At 54.6% G+C, this 21389-nt stretch overlaps 2 protein-coding genes across 8 annotated transcripts; one reads left to right on the top strand and one right to left on the bottom strand.

The window, feature by feature from the left end:
- Positions 1–2: 2 nt before the first annotated feature.
- On the bottom strand, positions 3–10832 carry BSPRY (B-box and SPRY domain containing). The gene is made up of 6 exons (XM_042786800.1): positions 10773–10832; positions 9492–9590; positions 8654–8884; positions 6839–6864; positions 5424–5548; positions 3–1314 (listed from the first exon to the last, which is right to left on the bottom strand). The coding sequence occupies exons 1-6, from the start codon at positions 10827–10829 to the stop codon at positions 788–790; spliced, it is 1065 nt and encodes a 354-aa protein (XP_042642734.1). The 5' UTR covers positions 10830–10832; the 3' UTR covers positions 3–787.
- A 77-nt stretch (positions 10833–10909) lies between these two features.
- On the top strand, positions 10910–21358 carry WDR31 (WD repeat domain 31). 7 transcript variants are annotated; one of them, XM_032999493.2, is made up of 11 exons: positions 12276–12393; positions 13337–13470; positions 14229–14358; positions 14800–14874; positions 15736–15901; positions 16595–16739; positions 16823–16923; positions 17522–17589; positions 18097–18238; positions 18925–19087; positions 20583–21358. In XM_032999493.2, exons 3-11 carry the CDS (start codon positions 14234–14236, stop codon positions 20741–20743), a joined length of 1146 nt encoding a protein of 381 aa, XP_032855384.2. In that variant the 5' UTR covers positions 12276–12393; positions 13337–13470; positions 14229–14233; the 3' UTR covers positions 20744–21358. The 7 variants fall into 7 exon arrangements, with proteins under 7 accessions (XP_042642749.1, XP_032855417.2, XP_032855384.2 ...); XM_032999483.2 differs by having other exon boundaries at positions 14016–14358; XM_032999475.2 differs by having other exon boundaries at positions 14009–14358.
- Positions 21359–21389: the final 31 nt, after the last annotated feature.

The following is a 21389-nucleotide window of genomic DNA, read 5'->3' as shown; positions in this document are numbered from 1 at the left end:
TATATTGCTAATTAACAAACTTTACTGATTTGGGTATTGAGAAATAAAGATGACAAATTTTAAACAGGGAAACACTTCTCGTGCCCTCCTCCCTGGCTCACCGTCAATCCAACACCTCTCCTTCCTCACTGCCTAACATCAGTTCCCCATGTTTTTGCCACGTTACACTCAACCCCCCACTCCCTTTGGTGAGGTGAGGAGCAGCTCAGGTTAGGTTTCCTTCTGCTGCTCCTTGCTTCTTACTCCTCTGCTCTGACATGGGCTCCTCCATGGGCAACAGCCCCTCAGGGATGCCCCTGTCCCAACATGGGTCCCCCACAGGTGACAGCCCCCTGCACTGTCATAGGGCAGCTCCTCCCAGAAGTGTCTCCAGCTGTGTCCCAATGATGTCCCTTTCTACATGCCTCCTCCCTGCTGTTTCTCCAACCACATCTCTTAGTATTTCTCCTGTTTTCTAAAGCCCACCATGAGACTGGAAAGCTGCCCTTGGTCAGAGAGGAACTATATAATTCACCTAAAAGCAGCTGGCAGAGCCAGGCATTACCCTGACCCCTCGCTGCGGCACGGCAGACACAGGGTAGGTGTAGCCTCCAGGAAGAGAGGAAAGCTGCCGTAAAACATGTGTAGAACAGATGTGGTCGGAAGGCAGGTCTTGGCTGAACACCAGTGTACACAAGCCAGTAGCTCTGCCTGGGCTCCTTTCCCCAGTAAAGGTACTGTATAGTGTATATACATTCACTGTATATACAGTTATACGTTCACCCCCCCAGTGAGCGCAACGCCTCGCTCACTGGACAAGGGAGATGCTCTGGTGCGCCACGGCAAAGACGGGATAGAGGGGCTCTGCGAAGGTCTCCCTGTGGGAGAAGAGGATGGTGCAGGAATCGGGGTCATAAAAGAGCACCTCACCTCCTGCAAAGTCAACCAGCACCCCGATCTCGGCCGGAGACTTGATCAGCTCCACCGCCTGCGGCTGCCCGGCGTGCAGGAACCTGAACTCCTTGTCGTAGCGTGAGAAGACCCAGGAGGCAGTGTTGAAGCCCAGGCGGGCTTCGTTGCCAGACCCCTTCCGTGGCAGGGAGCTGTAGCAAACCCCCAGCTTGTAAGCACAGCTCTTCTCCACGCTGATCTTCCACGCACAGACCCCCGAGTGGAAAGCCACAGTAGCCAAAGCATTGGGCCAGTGGTCAAACCGCTCGGGGCAGTCCAAGTCCACCTTTGCTTTCTTGGGGTTGAAGGTCAGGGTTTTCTTGTCTTCCAGTAGGCTGAGGTGGGGGCTGACAGTTTTCTCATCGATGTGAATCTCCTGTGAGCCTGCAAGAGAAGCCATGCGGTGAGCACCGACTTGGTGGCTCCCACCTGAACTACCCAAAGAAGTCACAGCTATCAGAAACACAATTGCAACCGCCTTTTCCTCGCACATCATTCCTGCAGACCCATCTGCTCCCCTGGGGTGACACAGTGTCAGAGGCTCGGGCTGGGTGCCAGCACAGCAGCTCTCAAGCCAGGGCCAGAACAATCCAGGGACTCAAAGCCCAGACTTCACCAGACACCCCTCTACTCTTGCACTGAAAGTCCTGCAGAGTCAGAGACTCGTCTTATTCTGACCCTGGCATGAATCCCCCCAAAACAGAACTCAGCAGGTTTGGTTCATCCTTTCTTTTGGGAGAGATGCAAACCTCAGCCCCTGTCCCTTCCCACCCCCACTGGGGGTGAGCAGGACCTGACTTCTCCCCCAGCTGGGTTGAGCCAAAGGCCTGGGCAAGGACAGCAAGGCTGTTTGCAGAAAACCTGCAAAGCTGGAAATACAGGAACAAGGAGGAACAGAGAGGGCTGGGCAGGGGAAATCCCTTTCCTCCTATGAAGCCCAAGTCATTAATCAACCCACCCTGATCGTGTTTGGAGCAGGGGAAGGACATGGCACCAGGCATTAGAGATGAGCACAGCCGTGACTTGGCTCGGTTTTGCTGTGAATTTAAGGGGCTGCCCTTGTGCCCCAGCACAAACCCAGCGAGCTGCAGCCGGGGTGAGCGCCAGGCTGGCCAGGGGACGCCTGCTCCACTCCAGAGCCGCGGGCTGGCAGCAGCCAGCACGGCTCACCCTGCCCTGCCCCACGCTCCCCCACGGGTCTGCCGGCCGATAACTGCACGACTGCTTCCCTCGCCCTGTAAATTCACTAAGCAAAGAGACAAGGCTGATGCCCAGCTGACTCAGCTGCTCCCCTAGGAATATCTACCTGCAGGTGCCCCTCCTTTGCCCTGCCTTCCCCCACCCTCACTTCATTTTAAGTCTTACACCGCCACAGGAACAAAGCTGGAGCAGGTGAGTCATCTTCTCTCCCAGCCCTACCGCCTGCAAGAGCTCCACCATGTCATGCCTGCTCCCGCCGTTTCCCAACCACCCTCTGCTCAGCATCCAGCACGAGGCAGGATGAGGCCCTTAAAGAATCAAACCATTACGCTGCACCCTGAACAGGGTCATCCTGGAGCCTGACCTGCTCCAGCACCTACGTGGGCCCAGGTCAGCACCCCTGCTCAAGGGGTTTCCTAGAGCTGCACTTGCCCTGGCACTCCCTGGCAGGAGATGAACCCTGACTGAATTATCAGTTTGCACAACGTGGAAGTGCCACGCACACTTGCACACCAGGTGGAAGCTATTGAGGGCAACAGTGAGCAGAAGAAGGAGCTGAAGACAGCACCCCCTTCCAGCTGGAGCAGACAACCTCATTCATTTGATGATTTATTTCACTGAAAAGCAGCCAAATGCTTCCCAGAGACTTGGCCCACCATGCCGTGCCCTCCGTAGGTCTCCGTAGCTGTATTTGCCCACGCTGCTTATTCGTAGCTTGACTTCCCAGGAAGCCAAACACTGCTACAAAATCATAGAAAATGAAGCAGTATGAGACTTTATCTCCCTCTGACAGAAGAAGGGAACTAAACTTCATAGTGTGCAACACCCATCTAACCTAGGTACAGGGCTGCATTCTAGTGTTCATGTACAGGGATCATCTGCACGAGGAAGTACCACCCTGATGACATCCATGTAGCTTTGTTGTGGAATTATGATTTCAGGGGAGCATCTGAGGGAGGGGAAGCACTGGCAGAGTAACAGTGGAGTAATTCAGATTAGCAAATTTTCCCACACAGACAAGTGTTTTGTCATGATTAAATCTGCCCTCCGGATATTCCCATAGATTCTGGTGAACAATTCCACAGGGAATTCATCTCACCCCAAAATCTTTTTTCTCTGTGTACAGCACCCATCGGACTGGCCTTGACACTTTAGAGAGACAAGGGATGCTGAGCAGGTAAGTTAACGTCTGTCAAGTACATATGTTAGATGCAGCACATTTTTCTACTTTTAAAAATCCATGTTCCCATGTCCAAACTCACACATCTGAAACTAAAATCCTCGTAGCTAGATTTAGGCACCAAAGTAGAATCCAGACACAGCCTGGTCCCTGGGGCAGAAGGAGCAGCTCAACATCTCAGCCAGCTGGGACAGCTTCACTCGGTGTCACCCCTGCAGAGCCCTCCACCAGGTCTCCAGCCGCCATCCCCACTTACCTGCCCCCCGGCAGGACCAACACGGGTGGCCATGAACTGAGATCCCTCCCAGAACAGTGCCAGGAGATTTACATCATCTCTTGGCTTAAGGAAGAAGCTGCCAACCCCAAACGTAAGCGATACAGAAACCTGTATGCCAAGTGAAGACATCAAAGTAATCGTGTTTATTTTTGAGAGTGAAATGGAGGTTCTTTTGCCTGCTGGTTTCCAAGTTTTTGAGAGGCTATGAGGCAAACCATCAAGGCTAGGAATTTACTTTTTTCAAGCAAATAAACAAGATTGCCCCCTGTTCAACTGGCTTTGGGAGCAGGGATCACCAAGTGAAACATAATACTACTGTGTCGTAATGAAAGCTAGGACCACTGCAGTTAAAATTAAATCTCTAAGGCTTGCTCTTGGGTGGACAACGGACTAGTGAGATAAGCAAGGACATGGCAGGGATCCTCAGCATGAAATAATGACATGTTATATGTAACCACAAAAAAAAAAAAAAAAAAAAAAAAAAAAAAACAACAAGCCAGAGTGTAATAACAGCACCAACAGACCGACTACTAGGACTGAATGCCTTAGAGTCGTTACATTTGATGAGGATGCTACTGGGAAAGGAATCCATAAAAACACCATGTCACAACAAAGAGAATTAGAGAAAGTTTTCCTGCCTGATTTGACAGCTCTGAACATCTGCTGGGAACCTGCTCAACTTTGCCAATGTACAACTGCAGGAATATGCATGACTGACAGCACTCAAAGACTCAAAAGAGAGGGAAATTAATCACAAAGGACAAGCAACACCAGAGTTTGCAGTAGAACAAACAAATGACAGTATTGTCCGGTATGCACTGATTCTCAAGCTAATACTGGAAAACACAAGAGCAATAAAGCCAGAAACACATACCTTGGAGAAGGACCTGGAAACAGGGAAAAACTGTGAACTACTCATCAGCATCAAGAGCCAGGTGAGAAAAATCAAAGGTTCATGCAAAAGCTTTGGGAAGATGACCCCAGGGATTGTTCATGAGGTGGCACATGGGACATGTTTTCAAATTGTGAAGGATACTGCCACCTTTGAGGAACAAAAAGTACATTTGAAATGCTCTAATGACGGTCTGGAAGCAAGAGTAAAAGCAAACATTTCACAATCAGCAATTCAAGCGGATCACAGCCAGAAGAAGAACGTCTCTCCCTGCTCAAACCAACACCAACCTGATAAACCTGTGCCCAGAGCACATCACTGGCCTGACAAACACCTCCGGTGCAACCTCAGCTGTACAGCAAGAGCTGAACCAGATGACAAATGTTTTTAAAACCACCAGCTCGTGCGCAGTCACAATCTCAGCTTATGATCAGAAAGCTAGAGCATTCACTCTCTTCTCAATCCAGCATGTCAGAGCGTCTCACAGACACCACACAGATGAGCTCACCCTCTGTTAAAATCACCAGCAGGCCAATGCTAAACATGGTAAAGAGGAATTTCTGTGACAGAGATTCCTACGGCAGCATCAGCTTCACTGCTGTCACCAAGTGGCCCAGGAAAGAGCAAAAGAAACCAAGTGAGGTTAATCAACAGGGTTGATCAAAGGCAGAGTCTTTTCAAACCCCTGTTCTCTTAGCCACAACCAGCTGCTTTGAGCCCCTGTCCCACCCCCCAAACCTCCTACAGCTCCTGCTGCCCCCAGCTGGGGGGGGTCCAAGCAACTATCAGGGGCTGGGCCAGCAGAGGAGGGCAGGATGCTCCATGTCCTGGGCAAGACACAGCATAAGGATGTTTAGACACAGCATCAGGCTGGTTTTTTTGGCACAACACAAATGAGCACACAGGAATCCCCAGAGCGTGTGAGACCCAAGCAAGACACTGACCTGCAATGCAGCAGAGAACAGCAGAGGCCCATAGTCGATGCAGCAGTGGACTCTGAACACAGGTCTGATTAAAGTTTAACTTCGGGGACTCCTGCGGCTCTAAGATTCCCTCCGCCACCTCTGTCCTAGCAAAGGAACACAAGAGTTATTTCAAAATACCATGATTTATCGACCATAGCTGGAGGTGTTTAAGATCATCAGGAAGCATGACAGAAATATGAGCTGGAACAGTTGCAAGAGGAGCACTTGCTGCAGAGAAACTGCACTGGGGGTTTCTGGACAAACTCTCCTCCCAAGCGATACTTTCGGTTGGCTTTGATTACAGTCCCTTCTGAAAGGACCTCAGTGTTTCAAAATACAATCCCAGCAGCCTGAGTCAACAGCCGCCTCACTCAGCAGACACAGATTAAACACGTCTGAGAGCAGCCATCAAGGTACAAGAGGAGCACAAAGAACGGGCTGCAGTGAGGGAATCAGATTTCCCTCTTTAACGACAGAGGCTTGCTGTTAGAGCAAAGGGGGATACAACAGGCGAGCAAGCTGGGACTCCGTGTTTCATACAGCACAGCAAGGAGATGGAGGATTTGCTGGGTTCCCGTGGCCTGCAGTACACATATGAACTCATAGTTGTAAGTAAAGGCTCCGGCACTGGCTGCTGATGATGTGCTGTGACCAATTTCTTACTCTCTACAGGCAGGCTCCAGGCAAAAATACTCCTGAAAGCCCTCTGGGTAGCAGAGCCCAACCAGTGCTCACTAGCACCCTTGCAGCAGCCACAGAAATAAATGCCTGTAAAAATGCAGCCCCCAAGGCACCCACCACCTTCTCAAGGAAGGGCAGCCCAGCGTTACTGACGATGACTATCAGAAATGCCGACACCTGCACTTGGTTCTCCCCTCCGTGCAATCTCTCCGTTGGGGAAGGAGGCAGCACAAGTGCAGAGCCTGGGTGTGCCGCCCCTCTGGGTGATGCTGTGCCAGCAGCCCCCCAGGCATGGAGCACACCAGCTTTCCAGGTGGACAGTCCTACCTCCCACCAACAGGCCAGCAACAGGCTTGCTCCATCTGCCAGGGAGCCCTGTGGAATTTACTAAGGCGCTGGAGAAGGTCACCCATAAGCAAGGGCCAGCACAACTGGCAATGCGTCTGGGGAGATGTTGCACATGGAACACTTCTAGGTGCCAAGACTTCTCTGTCTTGAGCTGCAGCGCAGCATGTGAAGCAGAGACAAGTGGCCATGCTGGCATCCTGGTGCTCTGTCCTTGTCCTCAAGAAAAGCAGCGCGAGGGAGGAAAGAGGGGTGTCACCTGCTGCCTGAGCAATGGCATGCTGCTCTCAGCGGGAGGGAGCCGTGGAGGGTGCAGGCAAGCTTGGGACAGGGGTCTGGAAAAGGACCGGGAGCAGCCGGGTACTAACCTCTCAAAGATCTCTTGTTCTGCACACTGGGGACAAAGAGAGGAAAGAGTCATCACAGCTGAAATCCCCACAGATAAAATCCCAGACACAGGCTGGGACACAGCAAACCCGGGGCCCAGGGAGCACTGTTCTCCTTCCTGACCCAGAGAAGCCACTCCTCACCCCAGTGCTGGCCCTGGGGAGCAGGGGGAGCGTCCAACATCCATCTTCTTCAGCTGCAGCACTTTCCACTCCCTGACTCAGAAAATCAGTGGGAATGGCTGAGGGCGATATGTCTTCTACATCTAGCTAGGGGTAATGTCCATGCCACCAGTGGGACGGGGTGGCTGGGTGACAAATAGCTCAAGAAGGGCATGGGAGCACCCCGACAGAGCCTGCCACCGCTCTGCTGCGTGTGCAAGCACTGTGAGAGCTGACGACTGCAAGTACAGCTGGAGTGTCTGGCACAGGGGAAACGTGGGAGAGCTGGGGCAGGTGGAAAATCTCAGACCCACGAAGCACCAGCTCTGGCTCCATGCCCTCTGATAGACACCAGCCTGTCTGCATCTGGGAGCTCTCACTGCTGCACCCTGCCTTGCCCAGAATGTGAAAACCCCAGCCCTGAGGTCCCCCCTCCTTCCCCAGCCCATTAGGGCACGCTGCAAGAACATCCTGTGCTTGCAGCAAACAACCCCCAAAGCTTTCAATAAGGGGTGAAGCAGCAAAGCATGTGAGCCAAGAGTCAGATAACCTCACAATCAGTCCGTCCCACCTTTTTCTGTACCCCTGGCCTTGGTGTGTTCTCAAGGTACATCCCAACTAGCAAAGTGGTAGAAAAATATTTCATCCCTGCTCAAACACGAGCTGCAGTGTGCTCTGTGTGCTTTTCACCTTCCTGTGACAGGACACGTATTGATTCCTGACAGACCCAAATTCCAAAGCCAGTGATCCAAGGTGGAGAATGTATGATCCCTATTTCCCCTCCACGACGTGGCAAAAGGAGAAATTGAGGGTCTCGCTGTTTTCTGCCACAGGCATCTGAAGCATCTTGCTTTCCAACCTCTGCTCTCTACAGTGATGCCACAGCCCAACCAGATGAGCTGCTGCAGCAGGACAGAAGCTGCATTTCCCAGCAAAGGAACAGCCATCTATCTTCTGTCTGTGGGATCAGTTCTGTTTTCCAAGCAGAGCTGCTTCCCGCCTCTTCACAAAGTTAACATGGCAAGCAGAGGCTAAGTGCAAGGTGCTTCAATGCCTACTCGCTAGCATCTAAAATGAGAGGAATTGCGTGGGTAAATCGAGACAATTGAATGGCCAGGAAAGGAACTGAGCAAAGGGAAGCATGGGCTGCTTTGCATGGTAAATATCCCAAACAGAGGTATGCCAGACAACAGAGCAGACCTGCAAGAAAATCTGCAGGTGTTCCCAAGGGTCACGTTTTGAGTAAAACTAGACATAACACTAGAAAACTGGTGGCCCAATTGACTGCTGTAAGAGCAGCTCTGGATCCATAGATGTCCTGAGCCAGCAGCTTCAAGACGAGAGTTTGAAGTTCTGAGCTGGGGTGGTTCTGAACTTCACGGCAAAAAAAAAGCAGAATCAGGAAGAGCAGATGCTCTAGGAACCACTGAGAAACCACAGGAGCTTGTCAGGGCCAGGTGAAGGAGGTTCCTTGAGCTAGACCTGCAAACATAGGTCCTGTCCAACTCTGCCTCCTTCCTGTCAGTGCAGCAAGCTGCTCAACGCTGTATTTAAGTCCCCAAATATCCATGATAAAAAGTCTAGGTCACTTCTGGGCTGACTGCCCTGTCCCTCGGTACAAGGAGCAGTACTCACCACCAGGCCCTGGTCGTCCAGGTTGGTGATCATGTCCACCAGGTATGTGCGGAGGGCAGCCAGCTTCTGCAGAGCCTCAGTCCAGTGCACCCGCTGGGTCAGGATGCTCTGGTGTGCCCGCTCCTCCTCCGTGTGCACCTTCTCCAGCAACCGCTGTTCTTCATTTTCACACGCGTTCCCCACGAAGATCAGTCTCTGGATTACCAGCTCCCGTGCTGCGTTGGCTGCGTTCTGCCAGAGCAAGGAGAGAGGAAGAAACATCAGCCTTGCTTCATCCCCAACAAGATCACCAACCGCTTCTGCCAGCTTTCTGCAGGCTCAGCTGTTAAGATTACTCTGTTAAGTGAGCCCACACAGTATTCATCATGATGCAAGCAGAGGTAAGCAGGACAACCAGTCCCAAACCCGCCTACTGCCTCCAGGCCTAACCGTGGTACCTAAGTGACAGCCTGCAAGGGACCAGAGTCCCATCCCTCAGCAGATCTTCCTGGATTCACTAGTAGCTGGAAACAACCACCATGAGAACTGCCTTTTGTCCTTGGTGGCAGCAAAACACAAAAAAATTCAGAAATCGTTAAGACTGGTCCTAGTGGGATGTTTAATGGCTGCAACACTAACACCAAGAAATTTGTTGTTCGTGTACATTTTTTGGACAGATGAAGCAGGAATCGCAGGCACACCCTGGCACGCCACTTGCACAAGCTGTGGAGTCGGGGGGGGGGGGGACACAAACCCCTGCACACCGACAAGCCCCCCTCGAGCTCAGCATCTCCCCAGGGGAGCGGCGAGCCCGCGGGACCGGCTCCACACTGAGCTGGGAGAAGGGACAGGGACTTACCAGGACGCCCCGGTCCTTGGCGGGCAGCACCTGGTCCACGTGCCGGGCGATGGCAGCGCTCTGCAGCTGCAGCCGCTCGCACCGGTCCACGATCTTGTTCTGGAACGCAGAGCGGCGGGCAGCGCGCAGGGCGACAGTGGCCCCCAGCCCCCTGCCCAGACAGACCCCACCGGGCCCCCACCCGGCCCCACAGCCCTCAGGGTCCTCATGCACCACCCCACAGAGAGCCCCCTTCCCCACAGTGGGCCCCTCACAGCCCCACTGCGAGCCCCCGTTCCCACAGGGGACCTCTCATGTGGCCCCACACCCTGCCAGTTCCCCATAAAGAGTCTCCCCCCACCCCACGGGGGACCCCACACATGTCCCTACACACCACCAGGGACCCCCACATCCTACGAGGCACCCCACAGCAAGCCCCCCATCCCCACTGGGGACCCCATACACGGCCCCACACCCTACCAGGGACCCCCACACCCTGCTAGGCACCCCACAGCGAGACCCCATCCCACGGGGGACCCCACACACAGCCCTACACCCCACCAGGGACCCCCACACCCTGCTAGGCACCCCACAGCGAGCCCCCATCCCCACGGGGGACCCCACACACGGCCCTACAACCCACCAGGGACCCCCACACCCTGCGAGGCACCCCACAGCGAGCCCCCATCCCACGGGGGACCCCACACATGTCCCTACACCCCACCAGGGACCCCCACACCCTGCGAGGCACCCCACAGCGAGCCCCCATCCCCACGGGGGACCCTCTGAGCATCTCCGCACCGCACCAGGGGCTCCGCAGAGAACCCACCTCCCCACGGGGGGCCCCCCACACGGCCCTACACCCCACCAGCGAGACCCCCACACACACACACCAGCACTCCCCACGCGACTCCGGGCTGAGGCGCGGCCCCGCTCCTCCCCCGCCACTGGCAGCCCCACACGCCGCGGGCCCCGGGGAAGGGCCCCGGCCCGAGGCTGCGGCGCCCCCGGGGACCGGGCAGGATCCCGCTCCCGCTCCCGGCCCCGCTCCCGCTCCCGCTCCCGGCCCCGCTCCCGGCCCCGCTCCCGCTCCCGCTCCCGCCCCGCTCCCGCTCCCGGCCCCGCTCCCGCTCCCGGCCCCGCTCCCGCTCCCGCTCCCGGCCCCGCTCCCGGCCCGCTCCCGGCCCCGCTCCCGCTCCCGCTCCCGGCCCCGCTCCCGCTCCCGCTCCCGCTCCCGCTCCCGGCCCCGCTCCCGGCCCCGCTCCCGCTCCCGCTCCCGGCCCGCTCCCCGCCGTCGCTCACCCGCAGGTCCGCCGCCCGCTCCGGCAGCGGCCGCGGCCCCCCGCCCCGCTGGGCCATGCTGCGCCCCGGCACCTGCCGCGGGGGCGGCGGCGGCCCCGCCCGGGCCGCGCACAGCGCTCCGCCCCGGCCGCCGCCGAGGAGCCGGGCGGGACGGGACGGGACGGGACGGGACGGGGCGGCGGGGCCCGGCCCCCGGTGAGTGCAGGGCGGGGGCCGGGCCCCACACGGTGGGTGCCCGGGGCTGGGGCTGGGCCGGTCACCCCGTGTCCTTGTCGTGGGGCTGGGACCCATATTGTCCCCACACCCTTCCCGGGGGCTGCCCCGTAGCTTTCCTGTGGGGTTGCCCCGGCTGTAGGCACCCGAATTGTCCCCACACCCTTCCCGGGGGCTGCCCCAGCTCTAGCGCCCCGGGCTGCACCCATATCCCCACACCCGTGGGGCTCCCCCATCTGCAGGGACCCGCCGTGCACCCATGGGGCCACCCCCAGCTGTAGGGACCTGCATCATCGCTGCGGGGTCACCCCCGGCCACAGGGACTCGGGGCTGCCCTGTGCCCTCCCCAGAGGTGGTTAACCGCCCCTCTTCTAAGGGATGTCTAACACCCCGTGGAAATGGGGAGAAAGCACTGCTGTGATTTCTGTGCCCACTGCTGTGGATATTGTCGTTTCTTTAATCCATGGTACGGATTTCACTGCGGCACCTGGACAGGCTTAGGCAGCAGCGTGGGTTATTTTTTAAAAACGATTTAGAAAAAAAAATGTTTTTGATTTCTGTCAAGCAATGCATCTGAGGGGAAGGAAGGCCAGGAGATCCTCCAGCACGAAGGAGGTGTAGCTTTGTATGGATCAGTTGCTGCAGGATCCCTGCGTTATGAGAGCTTTATGATGGACCAGGTTCCTGATAGACGTGTCGGGAACCCTGCCAGATGGTAAAACCTCAGATTAACATCCTGCCTGAGCAGCTACTGTTCTCGTTCAGGATTCAGAAAAGTCTACTCTTTTTTGCAGTGAGCAAGAGGCAGGAGAATGCAGTTAGACAGAGGATTGACCTCCTGCCTTCCTTGCAGCCTCCCGCCTTTCCCGGCAGCTCTCTGCTGTGATCCAGCTCGGTTTGAGCTGATGTGCGGGTAGGGATGATTGCATGTGTACATTAAGCGCATGAGTGGGGAAACTAACTGCTGGTTGGGAAACAGAGTAATTGTCATAATTAAAAAAATCAGAATTTACATCTTAGCTTTTTCCTAGAATCTTGTTTTGCAGGAGAAACAATTTCCAGAGTTCTGCCATTGCCAAAGAAAAATCACCTTTGTTCCTAATGTACTGAAATAATTTGGACACTTGGCCTGATTGAAAGAAGTAAATTGCCGAATTGTCACTGCCCCTCAACTGTGAGATATATCATTCTTCACATTCTTTTGAACGTGCAAACTCGTGGATAGAACAGGGGGAGATTAGCTGGGTATTACTAATTGCTAATCACAAAGGCTGGCAGGGTAAAATTAGAAAGAGAATGCTTTGTAGAAATCCAACCCCTCTTGCTTAGTGCTTCCAGTATTTGGTTTTCAAGTTTTTGTGGGCAGAGCCTTAAAGCAGGTTTTCTTCTTTGCTGGAAGATCTTGCAGGTGGGTTTTTTCCCTGATTTTCATTAGCAAAATACTACTGACCCAGAAGACAGGAATGCTAACATAGACCTAGTTAGTACAGGCTAAATCCAATTAGGATGTCTTGAGCTATGAAGCAATCAGTTATTCTACGTGGCAATTCACTGTCATTGGAACTGGTTTCTGCTCCGTCTGTGAGCCGTGAGGATAAAAGGGAGAGATGCTGCCCCGGCCCGAGCCCTGCTCTGCCGGGGGCTCCTCCACCCAGACGGGTGCTCGCGTGGGATCTGGCTGTCGTGATGCTGCTTGTGAGGGGTGCCCTGGGCCAGGGCAGGCTGCTCTCAGCCTGCACAGCAAGTATGTTTTTTTCTGAATGCATCTGAGTGATCAAGATGGTCTTATCTAGCCTGGACCTGGGGTTGGAGTTTGGACATAGAAGTGGCTGTTCTCAAAATGTTCCTCAGCCTGTGGAAAGACCGCTTCAAGCTTTAAATCAGGCTGGTCCAATTAAGCTCGGGCTGCCTGTGAGTGCGGTTATCTTGGTCTAAAGATACCGTCCCACCAGCTGGCTGTATGAACTTCAGTCTGAAGGTGTTTGCAATCACCAGTCTGGAGATTGGCATCTCTGGGAAATATGGAAGCCAAGAGCAGATACTGGAGTAACAGGAGGAGTAAGGCACTAGGAGAATTATAGGCTGCAGCTCCACCTCTATTGTGGCCTCACCAAGCTTGGCTATTTTTAAAGCTCAGCTGTAAGGTCCCAGTAACCTCACCTCTGAAGCTGGCTCTGCTCTAAGCAAAAGGTTCATCTAGGGAGTTCCAGATGTTCCCTCCTCTGAGGTTTTTCCTATTATTCTAAATTAAGTTAAAATGTAGATACTGTGTTATCAGCACCTTAACCCATATACGTAACAAGCAGAAACCTCTCTGGATTCCCAGTAATGCTGCAATTCCTCACCCACAGGTCTTGTCCCGGCAGCCAGTGCCTGAGGTGCTGATGTGATGCTCACCAGTGCTGGCTGCAGTGGGACCCGTGCTTGTCAGCAGGGCTATGGGGAAACTCCAGAGTAAAATCAGCTTCCATACCTCCAAATACAGGTAAAACAACCCCAAATGATTATGTCTTAAGTTAATAAATCAGTTATGAGAGTGAATAGAGAACAGCAAATGAACAGAGAATATAACAAGCATGTGGTTTTAGTTTCATTTTTGAAGGTATGAATCATACTTTCATTTTTGATCCTTGCTTCTAAAGTCTGCTCAGTTTCTTTGGGGGACTGAAATCCAAAATGTAGCCAAGCGTGTAAACGTGGCCGGTGGTTGTGCTCTGTGATGGCTAAGGCAGAGCTCTGAGGGCTAACAGCTCCAGGGGTGGCCTAGATATCCAAACCGCTTCGTTGTCTCTTCAGAGACAGTCATCAGCTTTCATTGGCAAGATGGAATAATTTGGTATCGAGCAGCAAGGTGGGCGATCTCTGCCTGGAGATCAGCTGAGAGCACAGAGTGGCAGCAGGGGGGACTCGATGTGCTCGGCAAGGCTGGCGTCAGAGCAAAGAGCAGCAGAGCCTGAAAGGTGTTAGTGGAAGTGGAGGCTGGTAAGATCAAAATTTCTTTTCTTCTTTGTACCGGCATGGAGTGAGCAGCTCTAGGGGTGGAACAGGTCTACTCTATCTCACCTAGTCCAGCAGATGCATTTGTCCATTTGCAGCTTCTCTTTGGCTCTCCAAAGGCAGATGTTGTCACTCTCCAGCCCAGCCAGTGGTGCCATCCCCCAGACCTCGGTGGCACTGGGGAACGGCACCCCGACTTTGCTTTAAAGCGCCCTGTGGCTCCCGCTGCTCTCTCTGCTGCTGCAGGGCCGATGGCTCCGTGGAAGGGACGGGACCTGCCGGAGCCGTTCCGCAGCACGGCCCCCTGCACGCCGGTGCCGTCACTTCTGTGGCTGCTCTCAAACCAGACCTCTGCGTGTCAGGAGGAAGCGATAAGGTGAGGTACCCCTCGCCACAGGGCACAAAGCACAGTCACAGGTTAGGAAAACTAGGTTTAAATGTGAGCTTCAAACATTTCCATCAATGGTAGCAACTTTGTCAGTTCCTGAATTTAGAAAAAAAAGAGATGAGCTTTGAGTGAGGGCACATACTGAAGCACAATGAATCAAATTGTATAATTTCTCCAGAGCTGAGGTCACATCAAATGCTTTCACCCAGGCTTGGAATCACTGGACTGGCCCTTATGTTACCTGGCAATGGACGGGCTCTAAAGACAGTTGTGTGTGCTGTAGGAGCTCAAAACCAGAAGAACCCGTTCCCTCTCCAAGCCTGGCCTGTGCACGGGGGGCTCGGTGTAATGTAACCAAGAACACACATAACCCTCCTTCACCAGCTCTCCTGCTGCCACGGCTGATTGCCTCTCCCTGCTCCTCCGCAGAGCGTGGCTGTCTGCAGCTGGAGGTCCGGGGCTCTGCTGCGGCGCTTCGACGGGCACGAGCGGGAGGTCACCAAGGTGAGCGACAACCGGTCGCGCGTGGTGGGGTCTCCTCTACTCTTACCTGTCAGAAACTGGAGAACCAGGAATGAGGGAGCAACAGTTTGTCATCCACAGGACTCTTGCTTTGCTCCATCAGAAAGAGAGGCTGGGGTATCAGCATGTGTTAGGTTTTTCCCAAGGTCCCAGCTGATACTTTGCTGTCCAGGGAAGCAGCATGGAGTGGTTGCATCCAGGCTGAAGAGGGCTCTGGGAGGCTTGGACATGTGCTTATCATCCCCTCCAAGAGACTGTGTAGTAAAAACTCAGGATGCATTACTAGGTTTAGTTTTTGATTCAGAGATGCCATTCACTTTTTCTCAGGTCTCATTCTGCTAGACTCATCATTATTCTACAAATCAGCCATGCTTGGGAACAGCGGGGCTTTAACTTTCCTTCTGGCATCCTGATTACAAAGCCAAACACCCTACTCGGAGGGCAAATGTGCAGGGGTGTGTACATGTGTGCATGGCGTGGCTGGGGCACCTCCGGCTGGGGACAGCCCCCTGGGGCCCCTGTGCTGTGGGCATTGGAGGCATGAAGGCGGCTTCGTTCATCCCAGTGCTCAAAGCAACCATGCACTGGGCTCACACGGGCTTTTAAGGGAGTTTTACCCATAAAATTAATAGTTTCTGAGAACAAGATCCAAGAACACCCATCCACCATTGTTACAACCCAGACGGGGATCCCAGGGAGTCGTAAGGGTTCTGTGACACCCTTGGGTTAAATTAAGGTGAAACGACACCAAATGACCGGTTAAAATGTTTTACTGGTGGTAGAAACAACTTAAACTTGGAAAAGGATAGTAAGCAGTATGGTCTCTTATTGATTATAAGAAAGAAAAGAACGGAAAGAAAAGGAAAGTAGAGAAGAAGAGTCTGGATCACCACCCCGGTTCCAGAGTTGTCTGAGGTGCAGAAATCTTCGGTGGATGCACACACAGCAAAGTTTTCTGTCGCCTTTTAAGTTCATCTTATCAGCTGATCAGCATACTAGACAAAGAGAGGCAGGTATTCCACGAGCTAATTTCCATGAGAGACGAGGAAAAGGTGGAGCATGGGCTCTGCACATGCATTGAGGGGGATGGGGTGCATTAACCCCCTTGTCCAACTGAGTGATCATGCCCCTCTGCCCCCCCCTTTATTTTTATCTCAGTTTTTGCTTAGGTCCATCTGCTGACGGTGGTTTATCTCTCTTATCAATCTTTTACCCCAAACATGGTTTCACTCAGCTGAGCTTGTCCACGAGGCTTTCTGTGCCGATGAATGTTTGAGGCATTAATTCCTTCAGTTCCCTACAACCATCCAGCTCCCTGGTTCTGAGGGGACGTGGGTCCCGCTAGCGGGTCACACACCCTAGTATCTGCCCGACAGTCCCTGCTGTGACACACACAGCCACGACACAGGCTGCAGCAATTGCACTCAGGCTGAGTGGGTTCCCCCGGCCCCGCGGTGTTGGGGTTTGCCTGTGGCTGGGATCTGGCAGAGCAGGAGCAAACAGGAGTCACAGCATGAGCGGTCAGGCAATCCAGCATGTGCACGTCCCGCATGGACAAACGGGGTCTGAAGGTCAGCCTCTCCCCAGCCACACTTCTGCACCCCTTGGGCTCTGACACCACAGCAGGAGTGTTGTGCTGTCCCCGCGCACAGCCGGGCTGGCTGGGGGGGCTGACGGGCTTCTCCCATCTTCTCCTTGGCAGGTCACCTGTGCCCTTGACTCAAACAGAGTCTTCAGCGCATCCCGGGACAAGACAGTGATGATGTGGGAGCCTCACAGGACTTCAGGGCCAAGCCAGCACTTCCCAGGACATGATCTGGTTGTTACTGGACTGGCTGTGAGCCCGGGTGAGGAACAACACGCTCCCATTCCCCAGGGATTTCCCGACAACTTTTGGTGACTTTTATTTTATGATAACGTGTGGTTGCAGATGCCTCCCAGCTGTGCACGGGTTCACGAGACAACACCGTGTGCAAGTGGGACACAGAGACTGGAGAGTGTCTGGGCAGAGCCGCTATCTCCAGGAATCTGGTAGGAGCTGCTGGTTCCTTGCATCCTACCATGGCACCACGCTGCCTGCTTGGTGATTTCGCACATGAAGCCACGTAGAGTGAATTTGCTCTGAGCTTGGTGCTGCAAGAATCCCTTGAGGCACTGCGCAGGTTGCCTGTGCTCCTGGGGAGAGGCTTGAGGCTGGTTACTCTGTTCTCCAGGTAACAACAAATCCAGGAGCACAAAGATACCAAGAGTCATATAGCAATTTATTAATGCTCTAACTCAGAGCTGTTAGGAAGCACATTGTGCAGTGAGGGCTGCATTCCCTTCTGTACCAGCCCAGCAGTGGAACTGGTAGGGATACCATCCTTCTGATGCCCATGGTACCCCTATTCCCATGCTCTTTGTGCTGTTGAGCTGTTGGCACCTCCCTGCCTGCAAATAACCCCAGTAACCACACTGGGATCGAGCCTGGTGGGGGAGCACCACTGGTGGGAAGCAGGAAAAAACTTCAACGTTTCCTGCTCGCAACCCAGCAGGAGGAGGGAGAGGATGGGAGCTGTGTGTCTACAGGTGGACACCAGCCTGAGCTGCACGCAGAGGTGGGCTTCTGCTCATCCTTTCCTCTCTGCAGGTCACACATCTGTGCTGGGTTCCTGGGGAGCCTTACGTCATCCAGACCTCGGAGGATAAAACAATCAGGTAAAATTCTATGTGTGGGCACAGAGAAGGGAGTTACAGCCTGGGGCACATGAGGGTTATGGAAGATGCCAGTGCACAAGGGGATGTTTCTCTGGTTGCTTGTCATGACCACCTGGTCTCCCGTTCCCCACTGGGGTGGCTAGAAGCCACCTTCCAGTGCGCGTGGGGCTTGGAGCGGGGTCTCTTGCCAGAGGGGGACAGTATGGGGACACCCATGGCTGTAAGCAGCGCTGGGTGGTGACTGCAGGTAAAAAGGAGAATTTATTAAACAAAACAAAGCTCAGTACAGCAGCTCTGGCTAGAGATTGATCCAGGACAGATACACGCATGGACAGCGAGAGCTCTGGGAGCTCGGCTTGCAGGGAGGAAGGCGCAGGACTGCCCGTGAGGGGCGGCAGCAAGGGCGAAGCATCAGGGTGCAGCGAGGGTGTGCGGGAGGGCCCGGAGGGGAGCCCGTCGTGGCAGCGATGCATCAGAGTCCCCCTTCCCCGCTCCTGTTCCTTCCAGGCTCTGGGACAGCCGGGAGCTGCAGGTGGCACACGCGTTCCCAGCCAAGAGGCACATTCAGACGTGCTGCGACGCGAGCCGGGACGGGCGGTACTGCCTCAGCAGCAGCAGCGGCTCCGCCGGGGAGGGCGGTGAGGCGACCGTGAGTTTGCTGGGCGGCAAGTCCTGCTTTTTCTAGTTTTCTCTCCAGAGTCCACAGCATACGGTGGAGGGCTCAGAGCTCCAACGATCTGCTTGCTCCCATTGAGTTGGCCTTATGCTGGTGTCACCAGCCAGGGCCAGAGCTTAGTGTCTTCCTGTCTGTCCCTTTGGTAAGTCTTCTGCTCAGAGGATGTCTGCGCAGATATTCCTCTTCATTAAAGCACCGGGGGGTTGTTTCAGTTCAGTAATGGCATCGAGGAGCATGCGGTTCTTGCACAGTCTGTAAGGGACCCCTTGCTTCAGATGTTTCCAAAGCAGGGATTCAGTCCTGCAGGTTCTCAGCCCTGAGTGTGAGCATGAGGAGGATGAGACCATCCCATCCCAGGGAGAGCAGGGCTGAGGACAGGAGCAGGCTGGAGACGTGGCTGTCCGCCCGCACAGTCCTAGCCCATCAGCTCTAACGGGTGTGGGCACACGCTCAAATAGTCACTGATGGTGAAAATCCTTCAGGGCTTGAAGTTCTCCAGGACGGAGCATAAGCAGGGGACAGAGGCAGCAGACATTGCACGCTGAGGGTCGGTGAGGAGCTCTTTATGCAAAACCATCTTCCTTTCTTTGTGAAACAGCTCCATGTTGGCAAGTGACAATAAGGGCCTTGAGCAATAAACGCTGCCTGTTGCCTTGCAGCTGTGGGACCTACGGCAGACGAGGAACCAAGTGCGTGAGTACAAAGGGCATTTCCAGACCACAACCTCATGCGTCTTCCTTCCACGGGGCCCAGCTCTCGCCCCCAGCATTGCCACGTCCTCGTATGACAGCACGGTGAAGGTCTGGGACAGAGACACTGGAGGTAGGGGAGGGTCCTGCCCACTCAGTGTGCCTTGCCCTGGGATAACAAAACTGCTTCCTTCGTTCCTGTCTCCCAGTGGTGATGGGCATGGTGAAGCCTGAAATCTCTGGGTTTTACTCTAATCCAAATGCAGGGCAGGGTGGAGATACGCCCCAGCACAGACCCAGGCCCTTCTGCTTGCCCTCCAGTGAAGGAGGTTGTTTGTCTCCATAACGTCAGAGATGACAGCTGTCCTTCCTAAACTAAAAGGAAGCAATGATGAGATGGCTTTTAAAGATACATAGAAAATAAAAAAGAACAGGGGAACTCCAGGGCTATCCACAGATACGAGTAGAAAGTTATAAAGAATAGAAGTTGTGCTGGAGGATGGAGGGCTGGTCAGCAGCTGCCCTCACTTTGGTCATCCTCTTGAAGGGGAATCGTGGGTGTTTCAGGGTTAACCTTGCTTGCTGGAGGACTTGGTGAGGGCTGAGTCCTCACCTGAGCTGGACACAAAGGCTGCTTACCTGCCAAGCCCCGCTGTAGCCGCAGGCTTGTCTGTACCGCCCTGCACAGAAGGCAGAGACCTCTTGGGAAGCCACTCAGGTTCACAGATGTGCACTGACTGCCACAGAAGTCATCAGCATTAGACACCCCCTGAGGCTAAGCACCTCTCCAGATGCACGCACTTATCACAGGAGGAAAATAGAAACCTGGTGATCTCCCACGGAAAAGCTCTCACCTTGTTTCCCTTACTTTGTCTTTCACCCTGGTGCCTGTGCACACTGAGACGGCCGTGGGGTTGGCAGCAGATTTGCTTTGATCCTATTGCCTTCACAACTGGGTGACCTCCACAGCTGTCAGCCTTCATTCAGCTGCTCTTGGGAGGGTGTAAGTCACCACAAGAGGCAGTTGCCTGTACGGCTGTGGCAAACACAGCTCTGTTAGCAGCTCAGCGTGGGGTTGCTGTCTGCACAAATACTGCCTCAGGGTTTTTTTAATAATAGACGTAAACAGAAGGGCTGATGTGGCACTGGATATTGTAAATCTTATTTCTCTTTCCCTTTTGGAGACTTATCAAAACTGCATGTTGAGTGTAGCACAGCCCTTAGGAAAAATTTTTCTGGAGCACAGGCAATTTGGGAGCATAAGGCCTGTTGGGAATGCCTCCACACAAGCCCTGCAGCTCTGCCCAGTGAGGTCAGTCTGTCCATCCATCCCTGTTTCCTCTCCAGGGAAGGGGCAGAGCCTGACCTCAGCCTGGATCCCCATTAGCTTCCCACTGCCCGACTGGGCAACACACAGCCCCCCGTGGGGCTTACGGGGGTGGGGGGTCTCCCTTCCAGAGGGCACAACCCGCTGCCTCCGGGCGCCGGGACAGCGAGGGGTGCAGCTCACCCGCCTCGGGCGAGCAGACGGACACACGTGGGCAGAGCCAGGAGGTGGGAGGTTGGCGTGGTCGCGTCTCACTTCACCAAACTACGTGTCCCAGGTGACTTCTCTCTCCCCTCCCCAGCACGCCTGGCCACCCTGTGCCTCGAGGGATCGGGACCGCTGACCTCGCTGGCCGTCTGCGACAGCTCCACGCTGCTCTGTGCCACTTTTAACTCAGGAATTCACGTGCTCCGGCTGAGCGACGGTGCAGACCTAGCGCTGGAGGAGGTGGCAGCATTTTGATGGTAGCAAAACTCCAGCAGAGACTGCCCCACGAAGGGCTGCGACTGCCCGAGAGTCTCCCCGACTGCAAGCACCAGACGCTGTGCCTGTACAGCAGCGGAGTGTGACGGGGGGGGGGGGCAGGGGCGGTTGCTGGCTCGCTGGACGTGGGGGGGCTAAGGGAGGAGGAGAGAAGCTGCGAGCAGCCCCGGGCAGCACTGAACAGTGCCAGGGCTGGGACAGGGAATGCTCAGCCTCCTTCCCCTTGCTCCAGTTGAGTGGAGCTGAACACGGCGTGACGGAAACCTGCACTGGGATTTACACCCCGGGAACGACGCGAGTGTAAACACAGAACATTCACTGGTATCCAAAATTTCATCCTAAGCCAGAGAGAAAGGCAGGACCCTGCCGGGCAACTGCTGGGCCAGGATTGTCCCGTGAATGGCAACCTGATGAGAAACACCCTGGGGGGCACCTGTGGGGCTGGGAGCCCCCGCGCAGCTGCCAGCTTGGCCCTGAACTGACGCTTCAGGAGCTGCTTAGGAACCAGCCTGAGCACAGAGCCGGGTAGCAAGGCTTGTAGAAGGGCAGACTGCAATTAGTTTTGTTAGGTGCAATTAAATAGTTTTGTTTGTCGCTGGCCTCTCACCTGGCAGTATTTTCCCTG

The sequence above is a fragment of the Tyto alba genome, unplaced genomic scaffold (assembly GCF_018691265.1).
Source record: "Tyto alba isolate M040663 unplaced genomic scaffold, T.alba_DEE_v4.0 Super-Scaffold_11, whole genome shotgun sequence".
Classification (NCBI taxonomy): Eukaryota; Metazoa; Chordata; class Aves; order Strigiformes; family Tytonidae; genus Tyto; species Tyto alba.
The sequence above is the reverse complement of the archived record's forward strand: the minus strand, read 5'-3'. Positions and strand labels throughout refer to the sequence as shown.